Raw genomic sequence first — 16,017 nt, 5'->3', positions numbered from 1 at the left:
TTGACAGAAAAGGGTGAAGGACAGGGAGATGCAGGGGATGGGGGGATGGGATCCTGCAAACAAACAGGGACATGGGATACAGAAAACAAACAACCTCAGAGGTGGTGACCAATCAGGTAGGGAGGGAAATGCCTCTCATACACCTCAACATCTGGGCTTGCCTTCACACAGCAGGCCCTCAAATATATGCTGGACAAAACTTAAAAGAATGTATCAACAACAGCTTGTGGCTTTGAGGAGTTGGAAACCAAGCCACTGAGCACCTTCTCACTTTTTCCCTACTAGATGGGAGCTTGGAGGCAAGGATCCCAGGCAAGAAAAAGGTGCTGTTGTGTTAGCACAAAGAGGGAAGTAGAGTCAGGAGTAGCCTTCCTGATATGAGACCAGGGCAGAGCTGTACCTGGTACCTGCCATACCACAGTAAACACATCTTTCATTCCCTCTTCAAGTCAGCCAACAATTCTCAACTAGAGGCACTGCCTAAATTTATAGATGATTTATGCTACAAGTTCTCTGATGAGCTAGCTGTTTAGAAAACTATTTTGCCAGAGAACCAGTTCCCCATGTACAAGGTAAGGCCCTTATGTCAGCCAATAAAAACTTTCTAAACCACCCTGGCTTTGAAACACAAAATATTGAATGCTGTAACAAAAGAATGAAAGATGCTGTCAGCCAAGTTTAACTACCTGAGCATTAAGAAAATTAATCAAGTCCTCTCTGGAGTGTCCAAATACATCTCCTTCCCCTAACAGGTCAGTAACACGCTGCCTTTCCCTCACGGGTCCCCTAAGACAACCCTCCTTTCTGAGGTAAGGGATCTGCTCAGCATGGTGGCTTTAGGCAGTCCTGCAGGGGCTGGGGATTTGAGAACTCCAGGAGCTGGCCAGCCTTTAAACCTTCCTTCTGTCATCTGACCTGCTATGGAGCTGTCATATTCCTTATGAGGACATTGCTTAAGCTGCCAACCAAAATGCCCTAAAATTGTCCTTCCCATATTCTCCTGTCCCCTGTAAGTGAAGGTTGTTCTGAGGATTCTGACTCACTGAATACAGTCCATGATTACCAGGCTGCCTTCTTTGCCCTCTGCATTTGCTCCCACTTCCCTAACAGGGAGAGACAGAATTTATACGTTTACTGTGCTGTCCTTGCCCTGAGGATAGTCCTGTTGCCATAGGCTCCACCCCTTGACAACATCCTAGAGTAAAGGAAAAGGCTGAATGTGAAGAGGGTGGAGGAAGGGGACAGGAGGGGACAAAGCAAGACTTCAGCAGAAGGTAAAAGAAGACAGTTATTTTCCTTCCTATGCCAGCTCCATATCCATGTAAGCTGGGGCCTGGGGATGCAAAGTGAACTTTGCACTTTGAGGGAACACAAATCAGCAAGAAAAGACATAAACAAAAAAGGACAAAGTGGAGGAAGAGTCACATTAGAAGAACATACACAAGATGCATGTGTGGGAATTCAGAGAGAACAACGGAGGTGTTGGGAAGTCAAGGGTGCTTCACAGAGAGAAGAGGAACAAGCCAGGACTGGAAGGCGGCAGGGGAGCACAAGCACAGGATGGTAAGACAGCAGAGCGGGCTTGAGGAGGAGCTCATTTATTGTTGAGTGCAAGAAAGGAGATTGCAGGGCTCAGGGACATACCTGGAAGGGCGGTGGGACAGAGAACAAAGGAGAAGCCTACAGGGTGGGCACATCCCAGTTTTTAAACAGAGAGTAGGGCTATAGCCTCCTAGCACCCAGGAAGATGCAAACATTGAAAAAATGACACCAGGGTGGCACACAGAGTGGGGCAGAGGAGAGGAGCCTTGGAGGCAAGGAAACCAACTGGAAACCTAGTAGAACACAGTCCAGGTCTGAACTTCAGGAATTGGAGGAAGCGACAAAGTACTAGAGAGAAAACTTGCCCTGCCAGCTGGTGGGATGGAAGGAGCCGAGTTCCAGCCTGCACAACTGGTCAGGAAGTGGTGCCACCCACCTCCAGAAGAAACAGAACAGGGCTGGGGAGAGGCAAGGCAAATGCCACTAGGCCACACTTCCCCATACTCCAGTCAGTCCTTCCAAGCAGCCCTAGGTGAATGTGCACAGTGCCTCACGGGCACGTCAGCATTCCCAATTTAGTGCCCCAATCTCACCTGCATCCAAAAGTAGTCTGCAGCAAAGTTGTGATTCCCACGCAGAAGAAAATGGTCCCAATGAGCTGGCTGGTGGCCCACTGGTCATATCCCACACACATGGCGTCAGCCAGCAGAAAGGGCACTGCAATGGTGCCGCTAAAACAGGTCAGGTAATGCTGTGGGGATAGTGAGACAGAGGGGAAAAGTTAATCTTTTTTTGGTATTTTGTCTGACGTTACCCTAACTTTGCCCACCCCCCTGTTGTTCTTTAAAGGTAGCACACATGAATTTGTTTTTTTAGGTACACACTCATCATATGCCAAATTGTTTTTTTCTCCCCCCTAGCATTTCTCCTATTACATTTTCTCGTCTTCTAACTCACCTCTATTATTACTTATTACTTGCATGAATCTGGGCCAGCACAAAGGAAACGCAGTACAAACACCAGTAATGTTTTATCTGTAGAATTTTTACTGAGAATATTTGTTTTTTTAACTGCTTTTCAGCACCAACTGCTAAAACCATATACCTTTCCCCTCTAATTTGTTAACATGAATTGTGTGGCACTGAACCATTCTTGAAACAAACCCTAGTTAGTTATGTGAGATTTTGATTTGCCAATATTTTATGTAGAATTTTACAACTATGTTTTGAGATAATTCATCCTTTTTAAAAAATTCTTTTAGGTCTGGGGATTAAAGTTACAAGCTTCACTACACAAGGCATTTTCCATCTTTTCCTACAACCTGGCATTATTTAGCAGTAATCAGGGAAGCGCTAAGCTCACACAGCAGCTGTGGGAATCATCCAGAAAGAGCCGGTCCCACTCCTCCTTTAGGATCCCCCCCACCATTCCCTACAGCCCTAGCAGGACATTCCAGCTCTCACTGCTCACATCCCTTCCTCCCAGAGGCCTGCCTGTTCAATTCTTACTTCTGCTCTGCAAATCTCCTCTTTTCTTCCTAACAGTTCCCCATCTCTGCTCATTTTTGCCAAAATGTGCTGCTTGCAGCCCAAAAAGATCAACTGTGTAATACTAACAGGTATTTGGTGAAGGGAACAGAACATTCCCATCCAGGACTTCCCAGAGCTGCTCACAAGATCGCACTGTCAAGAAGGGAATGATGCATTAAGGTTTCCCAATCTTATCTGAAAGGGAAGACTACTTCTAGACACATCTATAAACATTTCAAAAAACGAGTTTCCTGAACCTCGTTTGAGACATTCAGCCCTAGGGAAATTATTTGCCCAACCAGTCAGGTCCCTTGGTTATGCCTGCTTTATTAGAAAGCCTTTCTGTCTAGGTTACCAATTGTTTTAATACCTAAGATGGGGGAAGGGCCTGGAAATTGAACCAAAATATCAGCTGTCAGCAGGTATAGTCCACCTCCAAGTGAACAAACTTATCTGGGTAATGAGATTGATTTCCTTAGCATGAACTGATCATTCAAACTTGAGAAAGCAAGAATGGAAAGTGAGACCTCAAAACCAAGGCAAACACATACCAGACCTATGTGTCTGGGCAAAGAGCCTTCCACGTCATCCCCTTTCTCCTAAAGCCCCACTTTGATTGTAAGTGGAACAAGGGAGTGGTGGCTGCGGGGAGAGGAGGGAGTGGATACCAAAGATGCAGAAGCCCTGTACCTGCTTGGGTCACCTCTCGCCCCATCCCTCCTACATGTTCCTTGGCAGCTTCCCTGCTCTGCTCCCACTGGAAATTGCAAGCACACATTACCAAGGCAAGCCTGCCTTCCTTTAAAAATAAGACTGAAGCCTCCACATTTCTGTCCTGACCAACAGAGCACTTCTTTTTTTTAATTATTTTTTTGAAGGATAACTGCTTTAAAGAATTGTTTTCTGTCAAACCCCAACATGAAACAGCCAAAGTATACATGTATCCCCTCCCTTTTGAACCTCCCTCCCATCTCCCATCCCTCTACATTGATACAGAGCCCCCGTTTGAGTTTCCTGAGCCATTGAGTAAATTCCCATTGGCTATCTATTTTACATATGTTACTCTTTCCATACATCTCACCCTCTCCTTCCCTCTCCCCATGTCCTTAAGTCTATTCTCTGTTTCTTCATTGCTGTCCTGTAAATAAATTCTTCAGTACCGTTCTTCTAGATTCCATATATATGTGTTAGAATACGATGTTTATCTTTCTCTTTCTGACTCACTTCATTCTGTATAATAGGTTCTAGGTTCATCCACCTCATCAGAACTGACTCAAATGCATTCCTTTTCATGGCAACACAGCAATTCTTAATGTCACCCATATTTCATGGCAGTTGACAGTGACTATGGATTGGTTAACTAGGAATGAGAGATGAACACTAATCCTTCTTATCTCTATTCCTCTATGTTCTCTTCCCTCTATTCTCCCCCTTTGCATACATCTATGATCTTTTTTCCTTCCTTTCATGTCTTTTCTCTTGTTTATTCCCTGAATATTTTCCTTTTTCCCTACCATGGTTAACCTACTCCTCCTGTTTTCTTCCTTTCACTGTTTTGAAATTCACATTAACAATTACCATTCATCATCCTTAAAAGAGTAATTTAAAGCTGTCAATAAGTAAAAAATAAAAATTGAATTTTAAATAATCGACAGACAATTCAAGCATCTGCTGGTGGCTACATTCCAAAGGAATCATCTTACCTGCAACCCCAGAAATATGCACAGGTACCAGGGTGGAACATCTTCTATGGTATAAATCATATCTGATCTCTGGGGGTCTAGACTGCCAGTGCTATCCAAGGTCTCAGCAAGGGAGCTCTGTGAGCAAGGGAGAAAAGAAGTTGTTTAATAAAAGCAAGGTCTAAGGTTAACTCAGCACAGGCTGTTACTGAAAAACAGTTTTATAAAGTGGCTGTCACTCTAATGTAAAATTAAGCCTTTATTACCTTTGACACAATGTCAAGCACACTGAGTGGGATAGTCTGTTCTCAGGATTTTGGGGCTCAGTATCACTTGCCATCAACTCATCCCCAAGAGCAACCAGCTTGCTCAGAGCTTCTCCCCAAACCTGGGCACCTCCTGCATAGGGAGAGATGCTCCCAAGGTTGAGACCACAAAGTAATACCATAGCATGAGTGATACCATCCTTGGGTGGTAACCTGAATGAAGAAATATAAAATGCTAACTATTTTCACGGAGAAGGCAATGGCAAGCCACTCCAGTACTCTTGCCTAGAAAATCGCATGGACAGAGGAGGCTGGTGGGCTGCAGTCCATGGGGTCGCTACTAGTCGGACACGACTGAGCGACTTCACTTTCACTTTTCACTTTCACACATTAGAGAAGGAAATGGCAACCCACTGCAGTGTTCTTGCCTGGAGAATCCTAGGGACAGCGGAGCCTGGTCGGCTGCTGTCTATGGGGTCGCACAGAGTCGGACACGACTGAAGCAACTTAGCAGCAGCAGCAGCAACTACTTTCAACAGCACTAATCTGCCTCTCCTATCCCATCCTATTCCTGCAAGGAAAAATATTTTTGTACCTAAACACCCTTATTTATTTTTAAATTTTATTTTTGGCTGTGCTGGGTCTTTATTGCTATACATGGGCTTTCTCTAGTTGCAGCAAGTGGGGGCTACTCTCGAGTTGCGTTGCACAGGCTTCTCATTGCAGTGGCTTCTCTTTTCACACAGCATGGGGTCTAGAGCATGCAGGTTTCAGTAACTGCAGTGCATGGGCTCAGCAGTTGTGGCACATGGGCTTAGCTGCTCCACGGCATGTGGGATCTTCCTGGACCAGGGATCAAACCCATGTCCTCTATACTGGCTGGCAGATTCTTAGCCATTGGACCACTAAGGAAGTCCCAGGAAACATCCTTCTTTTAAAACGCTTCTGCTCAGACACAAAAGTGAGTGAAGAGAGCAAAGGTATACAGATACTATGATTCAAAGAAACCAATACAATTCTGTAAAACAATTATCCTTCAATTAAAAAATAAATTTTTAAAAAAGAAAAAAAAATTAAAGATGCTCCAAAAAAGACTAAAAATGTATTTATAGTTGAGGATAACCCCACCAACCCCCATTACTGAAGATTTTTTAAAATGTTGTGTTGTATGCTTTATAAACCAGAATCTTCACAGAGACCACAGGTTATACTCCAGACATTTCCAATCAGCTTCAGTGTCACTTCTGAACTCATCCAGTATCTGAGTCAAACTGAAAACTCGGGGGGTTCCCCTATATACCCTCAATGTTACCCTGTTTCTAAAACCATATAAACAATTTCTTGGAATTCAAGATGTGCCTTTTTTCTTTAAGTTTTTTTAATAATAAAGCACCTAAGAGGAAACAAAATTACGAGATGTGCCACAAAAAAAGATAAAGATGACAATATTCTAAACCTTGGTCACATCTAGCCCAACTTGTTCCACTTTCCAATGGATTTGATCCACAGAAAGATTCTGAGAAAGATGCTGACTCCTTGTTTATCACTCCATTTTTCATACACTGGAATCTGAACAGATACTGGCCAAATACTCTTGCACAAAGTGTTATATTAGTGACACAATTCAGTATCACTTTCGAAAGCCTAAAGGTAAATATCAAAAGTAAACAGACATTTGATCTAATCCAAATGTGAATTGAATATGACCTTTCTGAAAGAATTTTTCTTCCATTCAAACAATGGATATTGGCAGGTCTGCATTATTAAATGGGTTTAAACATATTATATTGTCTTTCAAAACTTGTTCATAGGGGTGGCAGGGAAGGTAAACATGGTGAGGAACTTGATATGCAGTTGTGTGTGTGCTTAGCCACTCAGTCATGTCCGACTCTTTGTGACCCCATGGACTACAGCCCGCCAGGATCCTCTGTCCGTGGGGATTCTCCAGGCAAGAATACTGGAGTGGGTTGTCATTACCTTCTCCAGAGGATCTGCCCAACCCAGGGATCGAACCCGGGTCTCCTGCATTGCAGGCAGATTCTTTACTATTGAGCCAACAGGGAAGCCATGATATGCAGTAATATGAAGTAAAGGATTAACTCAGCAGGTCTGGGCTGTTCAAACCCTGCCCATATGAAAGAAAAGTTTAGTCCTTACCTGACACCTGGAAGATATTTCAATGTTTTTGGATATCCTTCCTCTTAAGAGTTTATTTGTTTACCTGAATCCCTGAGCCACCATTCATAGATTATTCTAACAGTGCAATAGACAATGGGGGCCTTGGGCCACATGGTATCAGTTTGACTCCAAAGGGTCTGGCGACACTTCTTGAGTGTCCTCACACATTGTTTTAGGGGAAATTAACCACTGCCCACATGACTCCATTAGGAAGAGGACAAATGAAAGCTTGCTCAGTGTCTCCTATATCCTGCCCTACATGGGTTTTTCCACTGATTTTAATCTGAACCCTTTTTCTCAAATAAGCTATAACCAGAAACTTTTCTGAATTCTATGAGTTGGCCTTGTTGTTCAGTCACTAAGTCATGTCCAACTCTTTGCGACCCCATGGACTACAGCATGCCAGGCTTCCCTGTCCTTCACTATCTCCCTGAGTTTGCTCAAATTCATGTCCATTGAGTTAGTGTGAGTCATCCAAGCCAATCACTGAACCTGATTTGGGACTCCTAAACCAGTCCTGGATAACTCGAACCAAGTTGACCATTTGCTGATATGATGCAACTATGGACACTGGACTCACTACACAAAGGACAACTCAACACTATCATAGTGCCGACACGTGAGAGTGTTACTGCTCACAAAGTAACAAAAACACATGTCTGAAAACAGAGTACAGTAACACTACAATTACTACATTAGTATAATCTGTTAAAATAATATTGTAAGCATTATTATTCTAATGATTCCCAAATGGCTAGTTTTACCTATAAAAGACATGAACAGAACTGAAAAGACTGAATCTGTCCTCTTCATAATCTGGAAGGCTAAGATTAAGATGTGGACACAAACGTATATGTGTGTGTGTATATATATATATACATGCACAATTTTTCTTAGTAATGAGGGTGGTTCTATAACTCAGTAATGGAATTAATGTAAATGTCCACTGATGATATCAAGAAAAAGCAGGAAACTGTGTGGTCAAGGGGATCAGTGAATCCTGTCAGACAAATGTTACACTGCTCCTCCCTGAGACAGAAGGAGAATGGTCACTGCAGACCATGGTACCACATTCTGTTATCACAGCCTGAACAACATGAACCATTTTAAAACTGCAAAAACAAAAACCTCCAACAGAGAAGTTCCTTTGAAAGATTATTACATTAAGTCAGACAGAGTAGGAGAAATATTGGATGATATCCCTTCTATGTGGAATTAAAAAGAAATGAAAGAAATGAACTCACTTACAAAACAGAAAAGAGACTCACAGACTTACAGTGAGGGTGAGGGGGTGAGGATCAGGGGAAGATAGAAGGAGGGAAAGTTAGGGAGCTTGGGGTGGACATATACAAACTCTATATTTAAAGTGGATAACCAATAAGGGTATCGCACATGGAACTCTGTTCAGTGTTATATGGCAGCCTGAATGGGAGGGGAGTTTAGGGGAGAATGGACACGTGTATATGTATGGCTGAGTCCCTTTCACTATTCACCCTATCGTGACATTGTTAATTGGCTATACCCCATTATTTATGGAATATGTAGAGCATTTGTATGAGCTGTGACCCATCTGGGAGAGGGAAAGACTCTACAACATAGGTGCTGGAGGGGAAAGGTATAAAGAAGTGAGCTGGTTGACCAACAGAAGCTGAGAAATGTTCTATGCTTGAAGGCACAAGACAGAATAGGGATGGGAAAAAGATGGGATTTAACTCTGCAAACCAATCAGACACCCTGCTGCCTGCCAACTGCTATCCTTATCCTTCAAGACACAAAAATGTATTATTTGAAAATACAAATCAGAAATACCTCAGACTGAGGAATACTATGTGTGGTTTTAACCCACAAGCATGAACAGTGAGATCCTTATTTGTTTCCAGAATGCCAGAAGCTACAGGAAGAGACTAGAGGACTCCTTTCCAGATATCTGATCAGCCTCAGTGACAAAACACTACCATCTACAGACCCTACAGTGACAAGATAGCTTTCCCTATTCAGTGGAAAGGCTGAACAGAAAATTTTATCCACACACAATGATTCTACAATCATATTTTTTATTGCCTCACATTCCTCCAAAAATAAGAGCCAAACAGAGGAAATAGGTCCTCTATGTAGTAAAAAGAATTGTAGTAGAAAGAAAACACATTGGCAGGGGGTGAAACCCGTCTCTTCACAGAAGTATTTTGAACCTGGGAGGAAAGAAATGTCATTTTCAAAGCTCTAATCAGTAAATAAAAACAAAAACAAAGAGTAAAAAAGACCTTAGGAACTAAAAACAGAATAGGAAAAAAAAATTCAACAAACGGGTTGAGAGTCCCAAATAACACGTGCCCCAAATAACAAAAAGACAAGTGTAAGTTAAGAACAATTTTTATGGAAGAAAATAGATGGAATCAAAGAAATAAGAAAATTTCGAAGAACTAAAGGATATGCTTGCAAATTAGAAAAATACACTAAGTTCTCAATAAATTAAAAAAAATTCAGCTATCTTTGAAAACTCAACAAAAGAATCTAATATGTCAAGAAATTTAAGGACAAAGGGGAAATAAAACATGAGTTTTAAGAATTTGGACAGAAGGAGAAAAAAAAAGAAAAATCAAAATGGTAGGAGCACAAGAGGGAAAGACAACATGAAAAAAGTATAAGAGAAAAAAAGATTAGAGAGAAGTGATAAAGAGGGCAGACAAAGTAGATCCAAAACAGACATAAATGGAGTCCCCAAATAAGAAAACCAAAAGAAGAAACTAGAACAAAAAATAAAGATATAATTCAAGACAACATTGCTGAAGTAACAGAAGACTTGAAGCTAAATATTGAAAGTGCCAGGAAAAGCTGACACAGAAGGTCAGCTTTAAAACTTATGGTTATTATTATATGATAGTCAGTAAAGTTACTGAATATAAGATAAATAATCCACAGAAAAGGCAAAAAGATCAAGATATTGATTTGCAAGGGGAAAAAAAAAAGACCAGCCTGAGTAATTCAAAGCCATATTCAATACCAGAAAATGAGAAAAGAGCAAACAATAAGGTAGGATTCAATTATTTCCTTAATTTTGTATTACATAATTTTTTAAAACTATACAGTGGTAGAAGGAACATGAAATGCCTACCCTATATCTATCCTCAGCTCCAGCTTCAAAATTTATTATCCTTGGATTCTTATTTTATCTATTCCCCCATCTCATTCTAACTTTACTGGAGTAAAGGGATGGATTATTTTAAACAGAATCCTCAGAATACATACATTTGCTCAGAAACACATATATGTCTCTTCAGCAGATAAAGACTCTTAAAAAGAAAGGAAATACCATCATATACTAATCAAATTAACAATTTCTTCATATCAGCTAATACCCAATACTTATTAAAATTTTTTCATCTTAATCTTATGTCAAAATTTTGTTACAGCTGATTTATTTGAGTCAGGATCTAAACAATGTCCTAAAGATTTTACATCCAGCCAAACTTTCCTTCAAGCCTAAATGCTATAGATAAACTCTCATCCAAAATTAATTCCATGATCCAGGTCTTCAGTGTTATTTCTCTAACTTCAATGAACATATCAAATCACATAGGAATCGTATGAAAATGCAAATTCTGATTCAGCAGGTTTTGGTTGGGGCAGAGATTCTACATTTCTAACAAGCTTGTAGGTAATGATGTCAACAAAGCTGATGCATGGACTGCACTTTAATATCAAGGGCCTGGAGGATGAACTTCAGTCAACCAAGAAATTACTGGTGAAAATCAGAAGAAGGTTTGACTCAAGTTACCTGTAGAAATAAAATAAAAAGTAGGAAGTAGGTAGCCAGAATACATAAAAGTCATGTGCACCAAAAAGATACAAACATTACAATTAACAAAATGTGAGAGGGAAAAAGAAAAAGGCAAGCAGTAAATTGTAATCTGCTGCTGCTGCTGCTGCTAAGTCACTTCAGTCATGTCCAACACCGTGCGACCCCACAGACGGAAGCCCACGAGGCTCCCCCGTCCCTGGGATTCTCCAGGCGAGAACACTGGAGTGGGTTGCCATTTCCTTCTCCAATGCATTAAAGTGAAAAGTGAAAGTAAAGACACTCAGTCGTGTCTGACTCTTAGCGACCCCATGGACTGCAGCCCACCAGGCTCCTCCATCCATAGGATTTCCCAGGCAAGAGTACTGCAGTGGGTTGCCATTGCCTTCTAGAGTTACACTATTACAATCATTGATCATATATCGAACTATACATTTGATCAACTTCTTCAAGTCTAGTCATCATTTCCGTTGAAGGCTCGGTCATATACTTAGTAATACAAGAAATAATAATCTTGTGAAACAAGCAAAATACAAATGGTATAGTTAATAACATTAGTGGAATTAAAAGTAAATATTTTAGCCATGAGCCTCCCACACCAGTTTTATTTTTTAAAGATTGTCAAGACTGGGGAATGGGTCACTTAGAGCAGAAATATGATTTTTCATGTGGTTCAAATGTGTTACATTAAAGGATTTATCAGGTACAAAAATACAGCTTTCAGTTTGAATTATAGCACAGATATCTCCCTGAGATGCCGTAAGGTGTCAAGGGTCTTGCAGTTGTGTAGCATTGCCTTTTTCATCATAGAGATCTCAGAATTCAATAGGCTAATAGCCCAGTAACTATCATTTAATGCTTATGAAAGTTGTCAAGGCTCAGATATGGTCAATTACATCCTCCAACCCCATTGAAGGCACACTCACAAACACAAGCTGCTAAATGGTCATACCAGTAGAATACAGATATTTGACCCACTGGGATCATACCAATGGTAGATTGGTTGGGGTTACCTGTAATTTGTTAACATGTATGACCTTAAATTCATGGGAATCCCAGGCTACACCTTCGTATCATCCCTGTAGATGTCAAGGCCATAAATTAGTGCCACAAATCCACTGAGTTCCACACCAATCACTCTCTCTAAGGGTAATAACAGGCATAGTTCATAAAGCACCCAGCCTTGCCTCATAATTTAACCGTTCCCAACATAGAGGAGTCTTTAAACTTAACCATAGCCTGGTGTTAACCATGTAGACTAATGTAGTTGGAAGTCAAAGGATGATACTTAAAGCTGACAAATCAATTATAATGGAAAGTGTAAGAAGTATTTCTGACCAAAATCAGATAGTAGAAGAAAGAAAAGGGAAAGAAGAAAAATCACCAATTTTGTTATTGTTCATGGTAGATAAATGAAAATTATTAAGCTTTATTTTAAAATTAAAATTAATGAGATTATCAATAATAGTTTTATCAATGTGAATATTCTATATGTCCTTGTTTTTAGAAATACATACTGAAATATTTAGGGAAAAAGGAGTATTATGTCTGTAACTTACTTTCAAACAGTTCAGAAATAATAGGTGTGTATAGAGCAAATGATGGAGAAGGCAATGGCACGCCACTCCAGTACTCTTGCCTGGAAAATCCCATGGATGGAGGAGCCTGGTAGGCTGAAGTCCATGGGGTGGTGAAGAGTTGGACACGACTGAGCAACTTCACTTTCACTTTTCACTTTCACACATTGGAGAAGGAAATGGCAACCCATTCCAGTGTTCTTGCCTAGAGAATCCCAGGGACGGTGGAGCCTGGTGGGCTGCTGTCTATGGGGTCGCACAGAGTCGGACACGACTGAAGTGACTTAGCAGCAGCAGCATAGAACAAATGGTTTTTTAAATCATGAGATTATCTATTCAAAATATTAAAATTAATTTTTTAAAACAAAAAAATTCCACATACATTTAGTAACCTAGTGAGGTCTATACATTATGTAGGTCGGGTAGAGACTAGTATCTCACTGTCTATAGTACAACACTCAGATATGTGTGTTCATGAGTGGAAAAACATGTGGAATATACACACCATACTGCCAGTTGTCAATTATGCTCAGTAGACCAAGAATGGAGGCAGCACATTTTAAACTTTTCAATACAATTTTGGGCTGTTTATGTTAAACAAGTATGCTCAAGAACAAATGGTACTAAAAGGTAAAGAAAACCTAGAAGTGAGGGGGAAGAGCCTCCGCAATGGCACCCACCCTCACTAGCTTCACAAGGTAGAAGGCACTTCCCAGCATGCAATGCAGCCACCTTCACCTCTCCAGGAGACTGTCCAAGACCAGCAGTAAATTCCCATTCATTTTACATATGAGCACCAAAATCGCAACTAGCTATTGAACAACCAACCATCAACAGAAGACACTGGAACCCACTAAAAAAAGATACGCAGCATCCAAGGACAAAGGAGAAGCCATAACGAAATGGTAGGAGGGGAATAATTACGATAAAATCAAATCCTATACCTGCCAGGTGGGTGACTCACAAATTGGAGAACAATTATACCAAAGAAGTTTCCCACTGTTGTGAAGGTTCTAGGCCCCACATCAGGCTCCCCAGCCTGGGGATCTGGCCAAGGGACTAGGAATCCCCAGGGAATCTGACTTTGAAGGCCAGTGGGGTTTGATTACAAAGCTTTCATAGGACTGGGGGAAACAAGAGATTCTTGGAGGGCACAAACAAAATCTTGTGCATACCAGGTCCCAAAGGAAAGGAGGAATGACCCCACAGAAGACTGAGTCAGACCTACCTGTGGGTGTTTGAGGGTCTCCTGTAGAGGCATGGGCTGGCAGTGGCCTGCCATGGAGACAGGGACACTCTAAGCCCTCTTGGAGGTCATCAATAGTTCTACTACAGAAACCTATAGGCTCCAGGACTGGGTCACCTCAGGCCAAACAACCAACAGGGACGGAAGAATAGCATTGAGCACGGCCCTACCCACCAGACCAAGACCTAGTTTCCCGCACAGCCAGTCCCTCCCATCAGGAAGCTTATACAAGCCTCTTATTCTCATCCACCAGAAGGCAGACAGAAGAAATAAGAACTATAATCCCATCAGCCTCTAGAACTAACACCACAATCACAGAAAACTACCCAAAATGAAAAGAAATAGGATTATCTACCAGATGAAGAAACAAGATAAATATCCAGAAACACAACTAAATGAAATGGAGATAGGCAACCTCCCAGAAAAATAATTCAGAATAATGACAGTGAAGATGATTCAGGATCTCTGAAAAAGACTGGAGGCGAAGACTGAGGTGATGCAAGAAATGTTTACCAAGGACCAAGAAGAACTAAAGAACAAACAAACAGAGATGAACAAAACACTAGACAGAATCAAGCACAGAATAACTGAAGCAGAAAAATGGATAAGTGACCTGGAAGAAAGAATGGTAGAAATCAATGCTGCAAAATGGAATATAGAAAAAATAATGAAAAGAAATGAAGACAGCCTAACAGACCTCTGGGACAACATTAAACGCACCAATATTTACATTATATGGGTCCCAGTGCTCTTGCCTAGAAAATCCCATGGATGGAGGAGCCTGGTAGGCTGCAGTCCGTGGGGTCGCTAAGGGTCAGACACGACTGAGCAACTTCACTTTCACACATTGGAGAAGGAAATGGCAACCCACTCCAGTGTTCTTGTCTGGAGAATCCCAGGGACGGGGGAGCTTGGTGGGCTTCCATCTGTGGGGTCACACAGAGTCGGACACGACTGAAGTGACTTAACAGCAGCAGCAGAAGGAGAAGAGAGAGAGAAAGGACCCAAGAAAATATCTGAAGAGATAACAGGTGAAAACACCCCCCACATGGGAAAGAAAATAGTCAATCATGTCCAGGAAGCACAGAGTCCCAGGCAGGATAAACCCAAGGAGGAACACACCAAAACACATGGTAATCAAACTGACAAAAATTAAAGATAAATCATTAAAAGAAACAAGGGGAAAAAGACAAATAACATACAAGGTAAAACCTATAAGGTTACCATCCGATTTCTCAACAGAAACTCTACAAGCCAGAAGGGAATGGCATAATATATTTCAAATAATAAAAAGGAAGAACCTACAACCAAGAATACCCTACTCAACTAGACTCATTCAGATTTGATATTGAAATCAAAAGCTTTCCAGACAAGCAAAATTAAGAGAATTCAGCACCACTAAATCAGTTTTTCAACAAATGCAAAAGGAACTTCTCTAGGCAGGAAACATGAGAAGGAACTGATCTATAAAAAATAAATCCCAAACAACAAAATAGGAGTAGGATCATACATATTTTTAGGATCATACAATAATTACCTCATATGTAAATGAATTAAATGCACCAACCAAAACATAAACTGGCTGGGTGGACACAAAAACAAGACCCAAATATATATTGTCTATAAGAGACCCACTTCATACCTAGGGACATTTACAGACTGAAAATAAGGGGATGGGAGAACGTATTTCATGCAAATCGAAATCATAAGAAAGCTGGAGTAGCAATACTTATCAGACAAAATAAACTTTGAAACAAAGGCTGTTATAAGAGACAAAGAAGGACACTACATAATGATCAAGAGTTCAATCCAAGAAGAAGATACAGCAGTTATAAATATATATGCACCCAACACAGAAGCACCTCAATATGTAAGACAAATAGAAACAAACATAAAGGGAGAAATCGACAGTAACAAAATTAATAGTGGAAGACTTTCATATCCTACTTTCAACAATGGACAGATCATCCAGACAGAAAATCAGTAGTAAGGAAACGCAGGCCTTTGTTGCTGTTGTTCAGTCGCCCAGTCATGTCCGACTCTTTCAACCCCATGGACTGCAGCACATCAGTTTTCCTTGTCCTCCACTATCTCTGGAGCTTGCTCAAACTCACGTCCACTGAGTCGATGAGGCCATACAACCATCTCATCCTCTGTCATCCCCTTCTCCTGCCTTCAATCTTCCCCAGCATCAGGATTTT

At 41.1% G+C, this 16,017-nt stretch overlaps 1 protein-coding gene across 2 annotated transcripts in view; it reads right to left on the bottom strand.

Moving 5' to 3' along the window:
• SLC23A2 (solute carrier family 23 member 2) overlaps positions 1–16,017 on the bottom strand; it is a 144,784-nt gene that overhangs the window by 49,391 nt on the left and 79,376 nt on the right. For both annotated transcript variants that reach the window (XM_055431922.2, XM_055431912.2), the window contains exons 4-5: positions 4,775–4,891; positions 2,136–2,293 (exon numbers count right to left, since the gene is read on the bottom strand). In XM_055431922.2, the coding sequence (XP_055287897.1) occupies positions 2,136–2,293; positions 4,775–4,891 (275 nt within the window). The remainder of the gene's footprint in view (positions 1–2,135; positions 2,294–4,774; positions 4,892–16,017) is intronic.

Source organism: Moschus berezovskii, chromosome 15 (genome assembly GCF_049115385.1).
Source record: "Moschus berezovskii isolate FMDL1 chromosome 15, NW_MosBer_1.0, whole genome shotgun sequence".
In the NCBI taxonomy this organism is placed as follows: domain Eukaryota; kingdom Metazoa; phylum Chordata; class Mammalia; order Artiodactyla; family Moschidae; genus Moschus; species Moschus berezovskii.
This window is presented reverse-complemented; position numbering and strand designations above follow the sequence as displayed.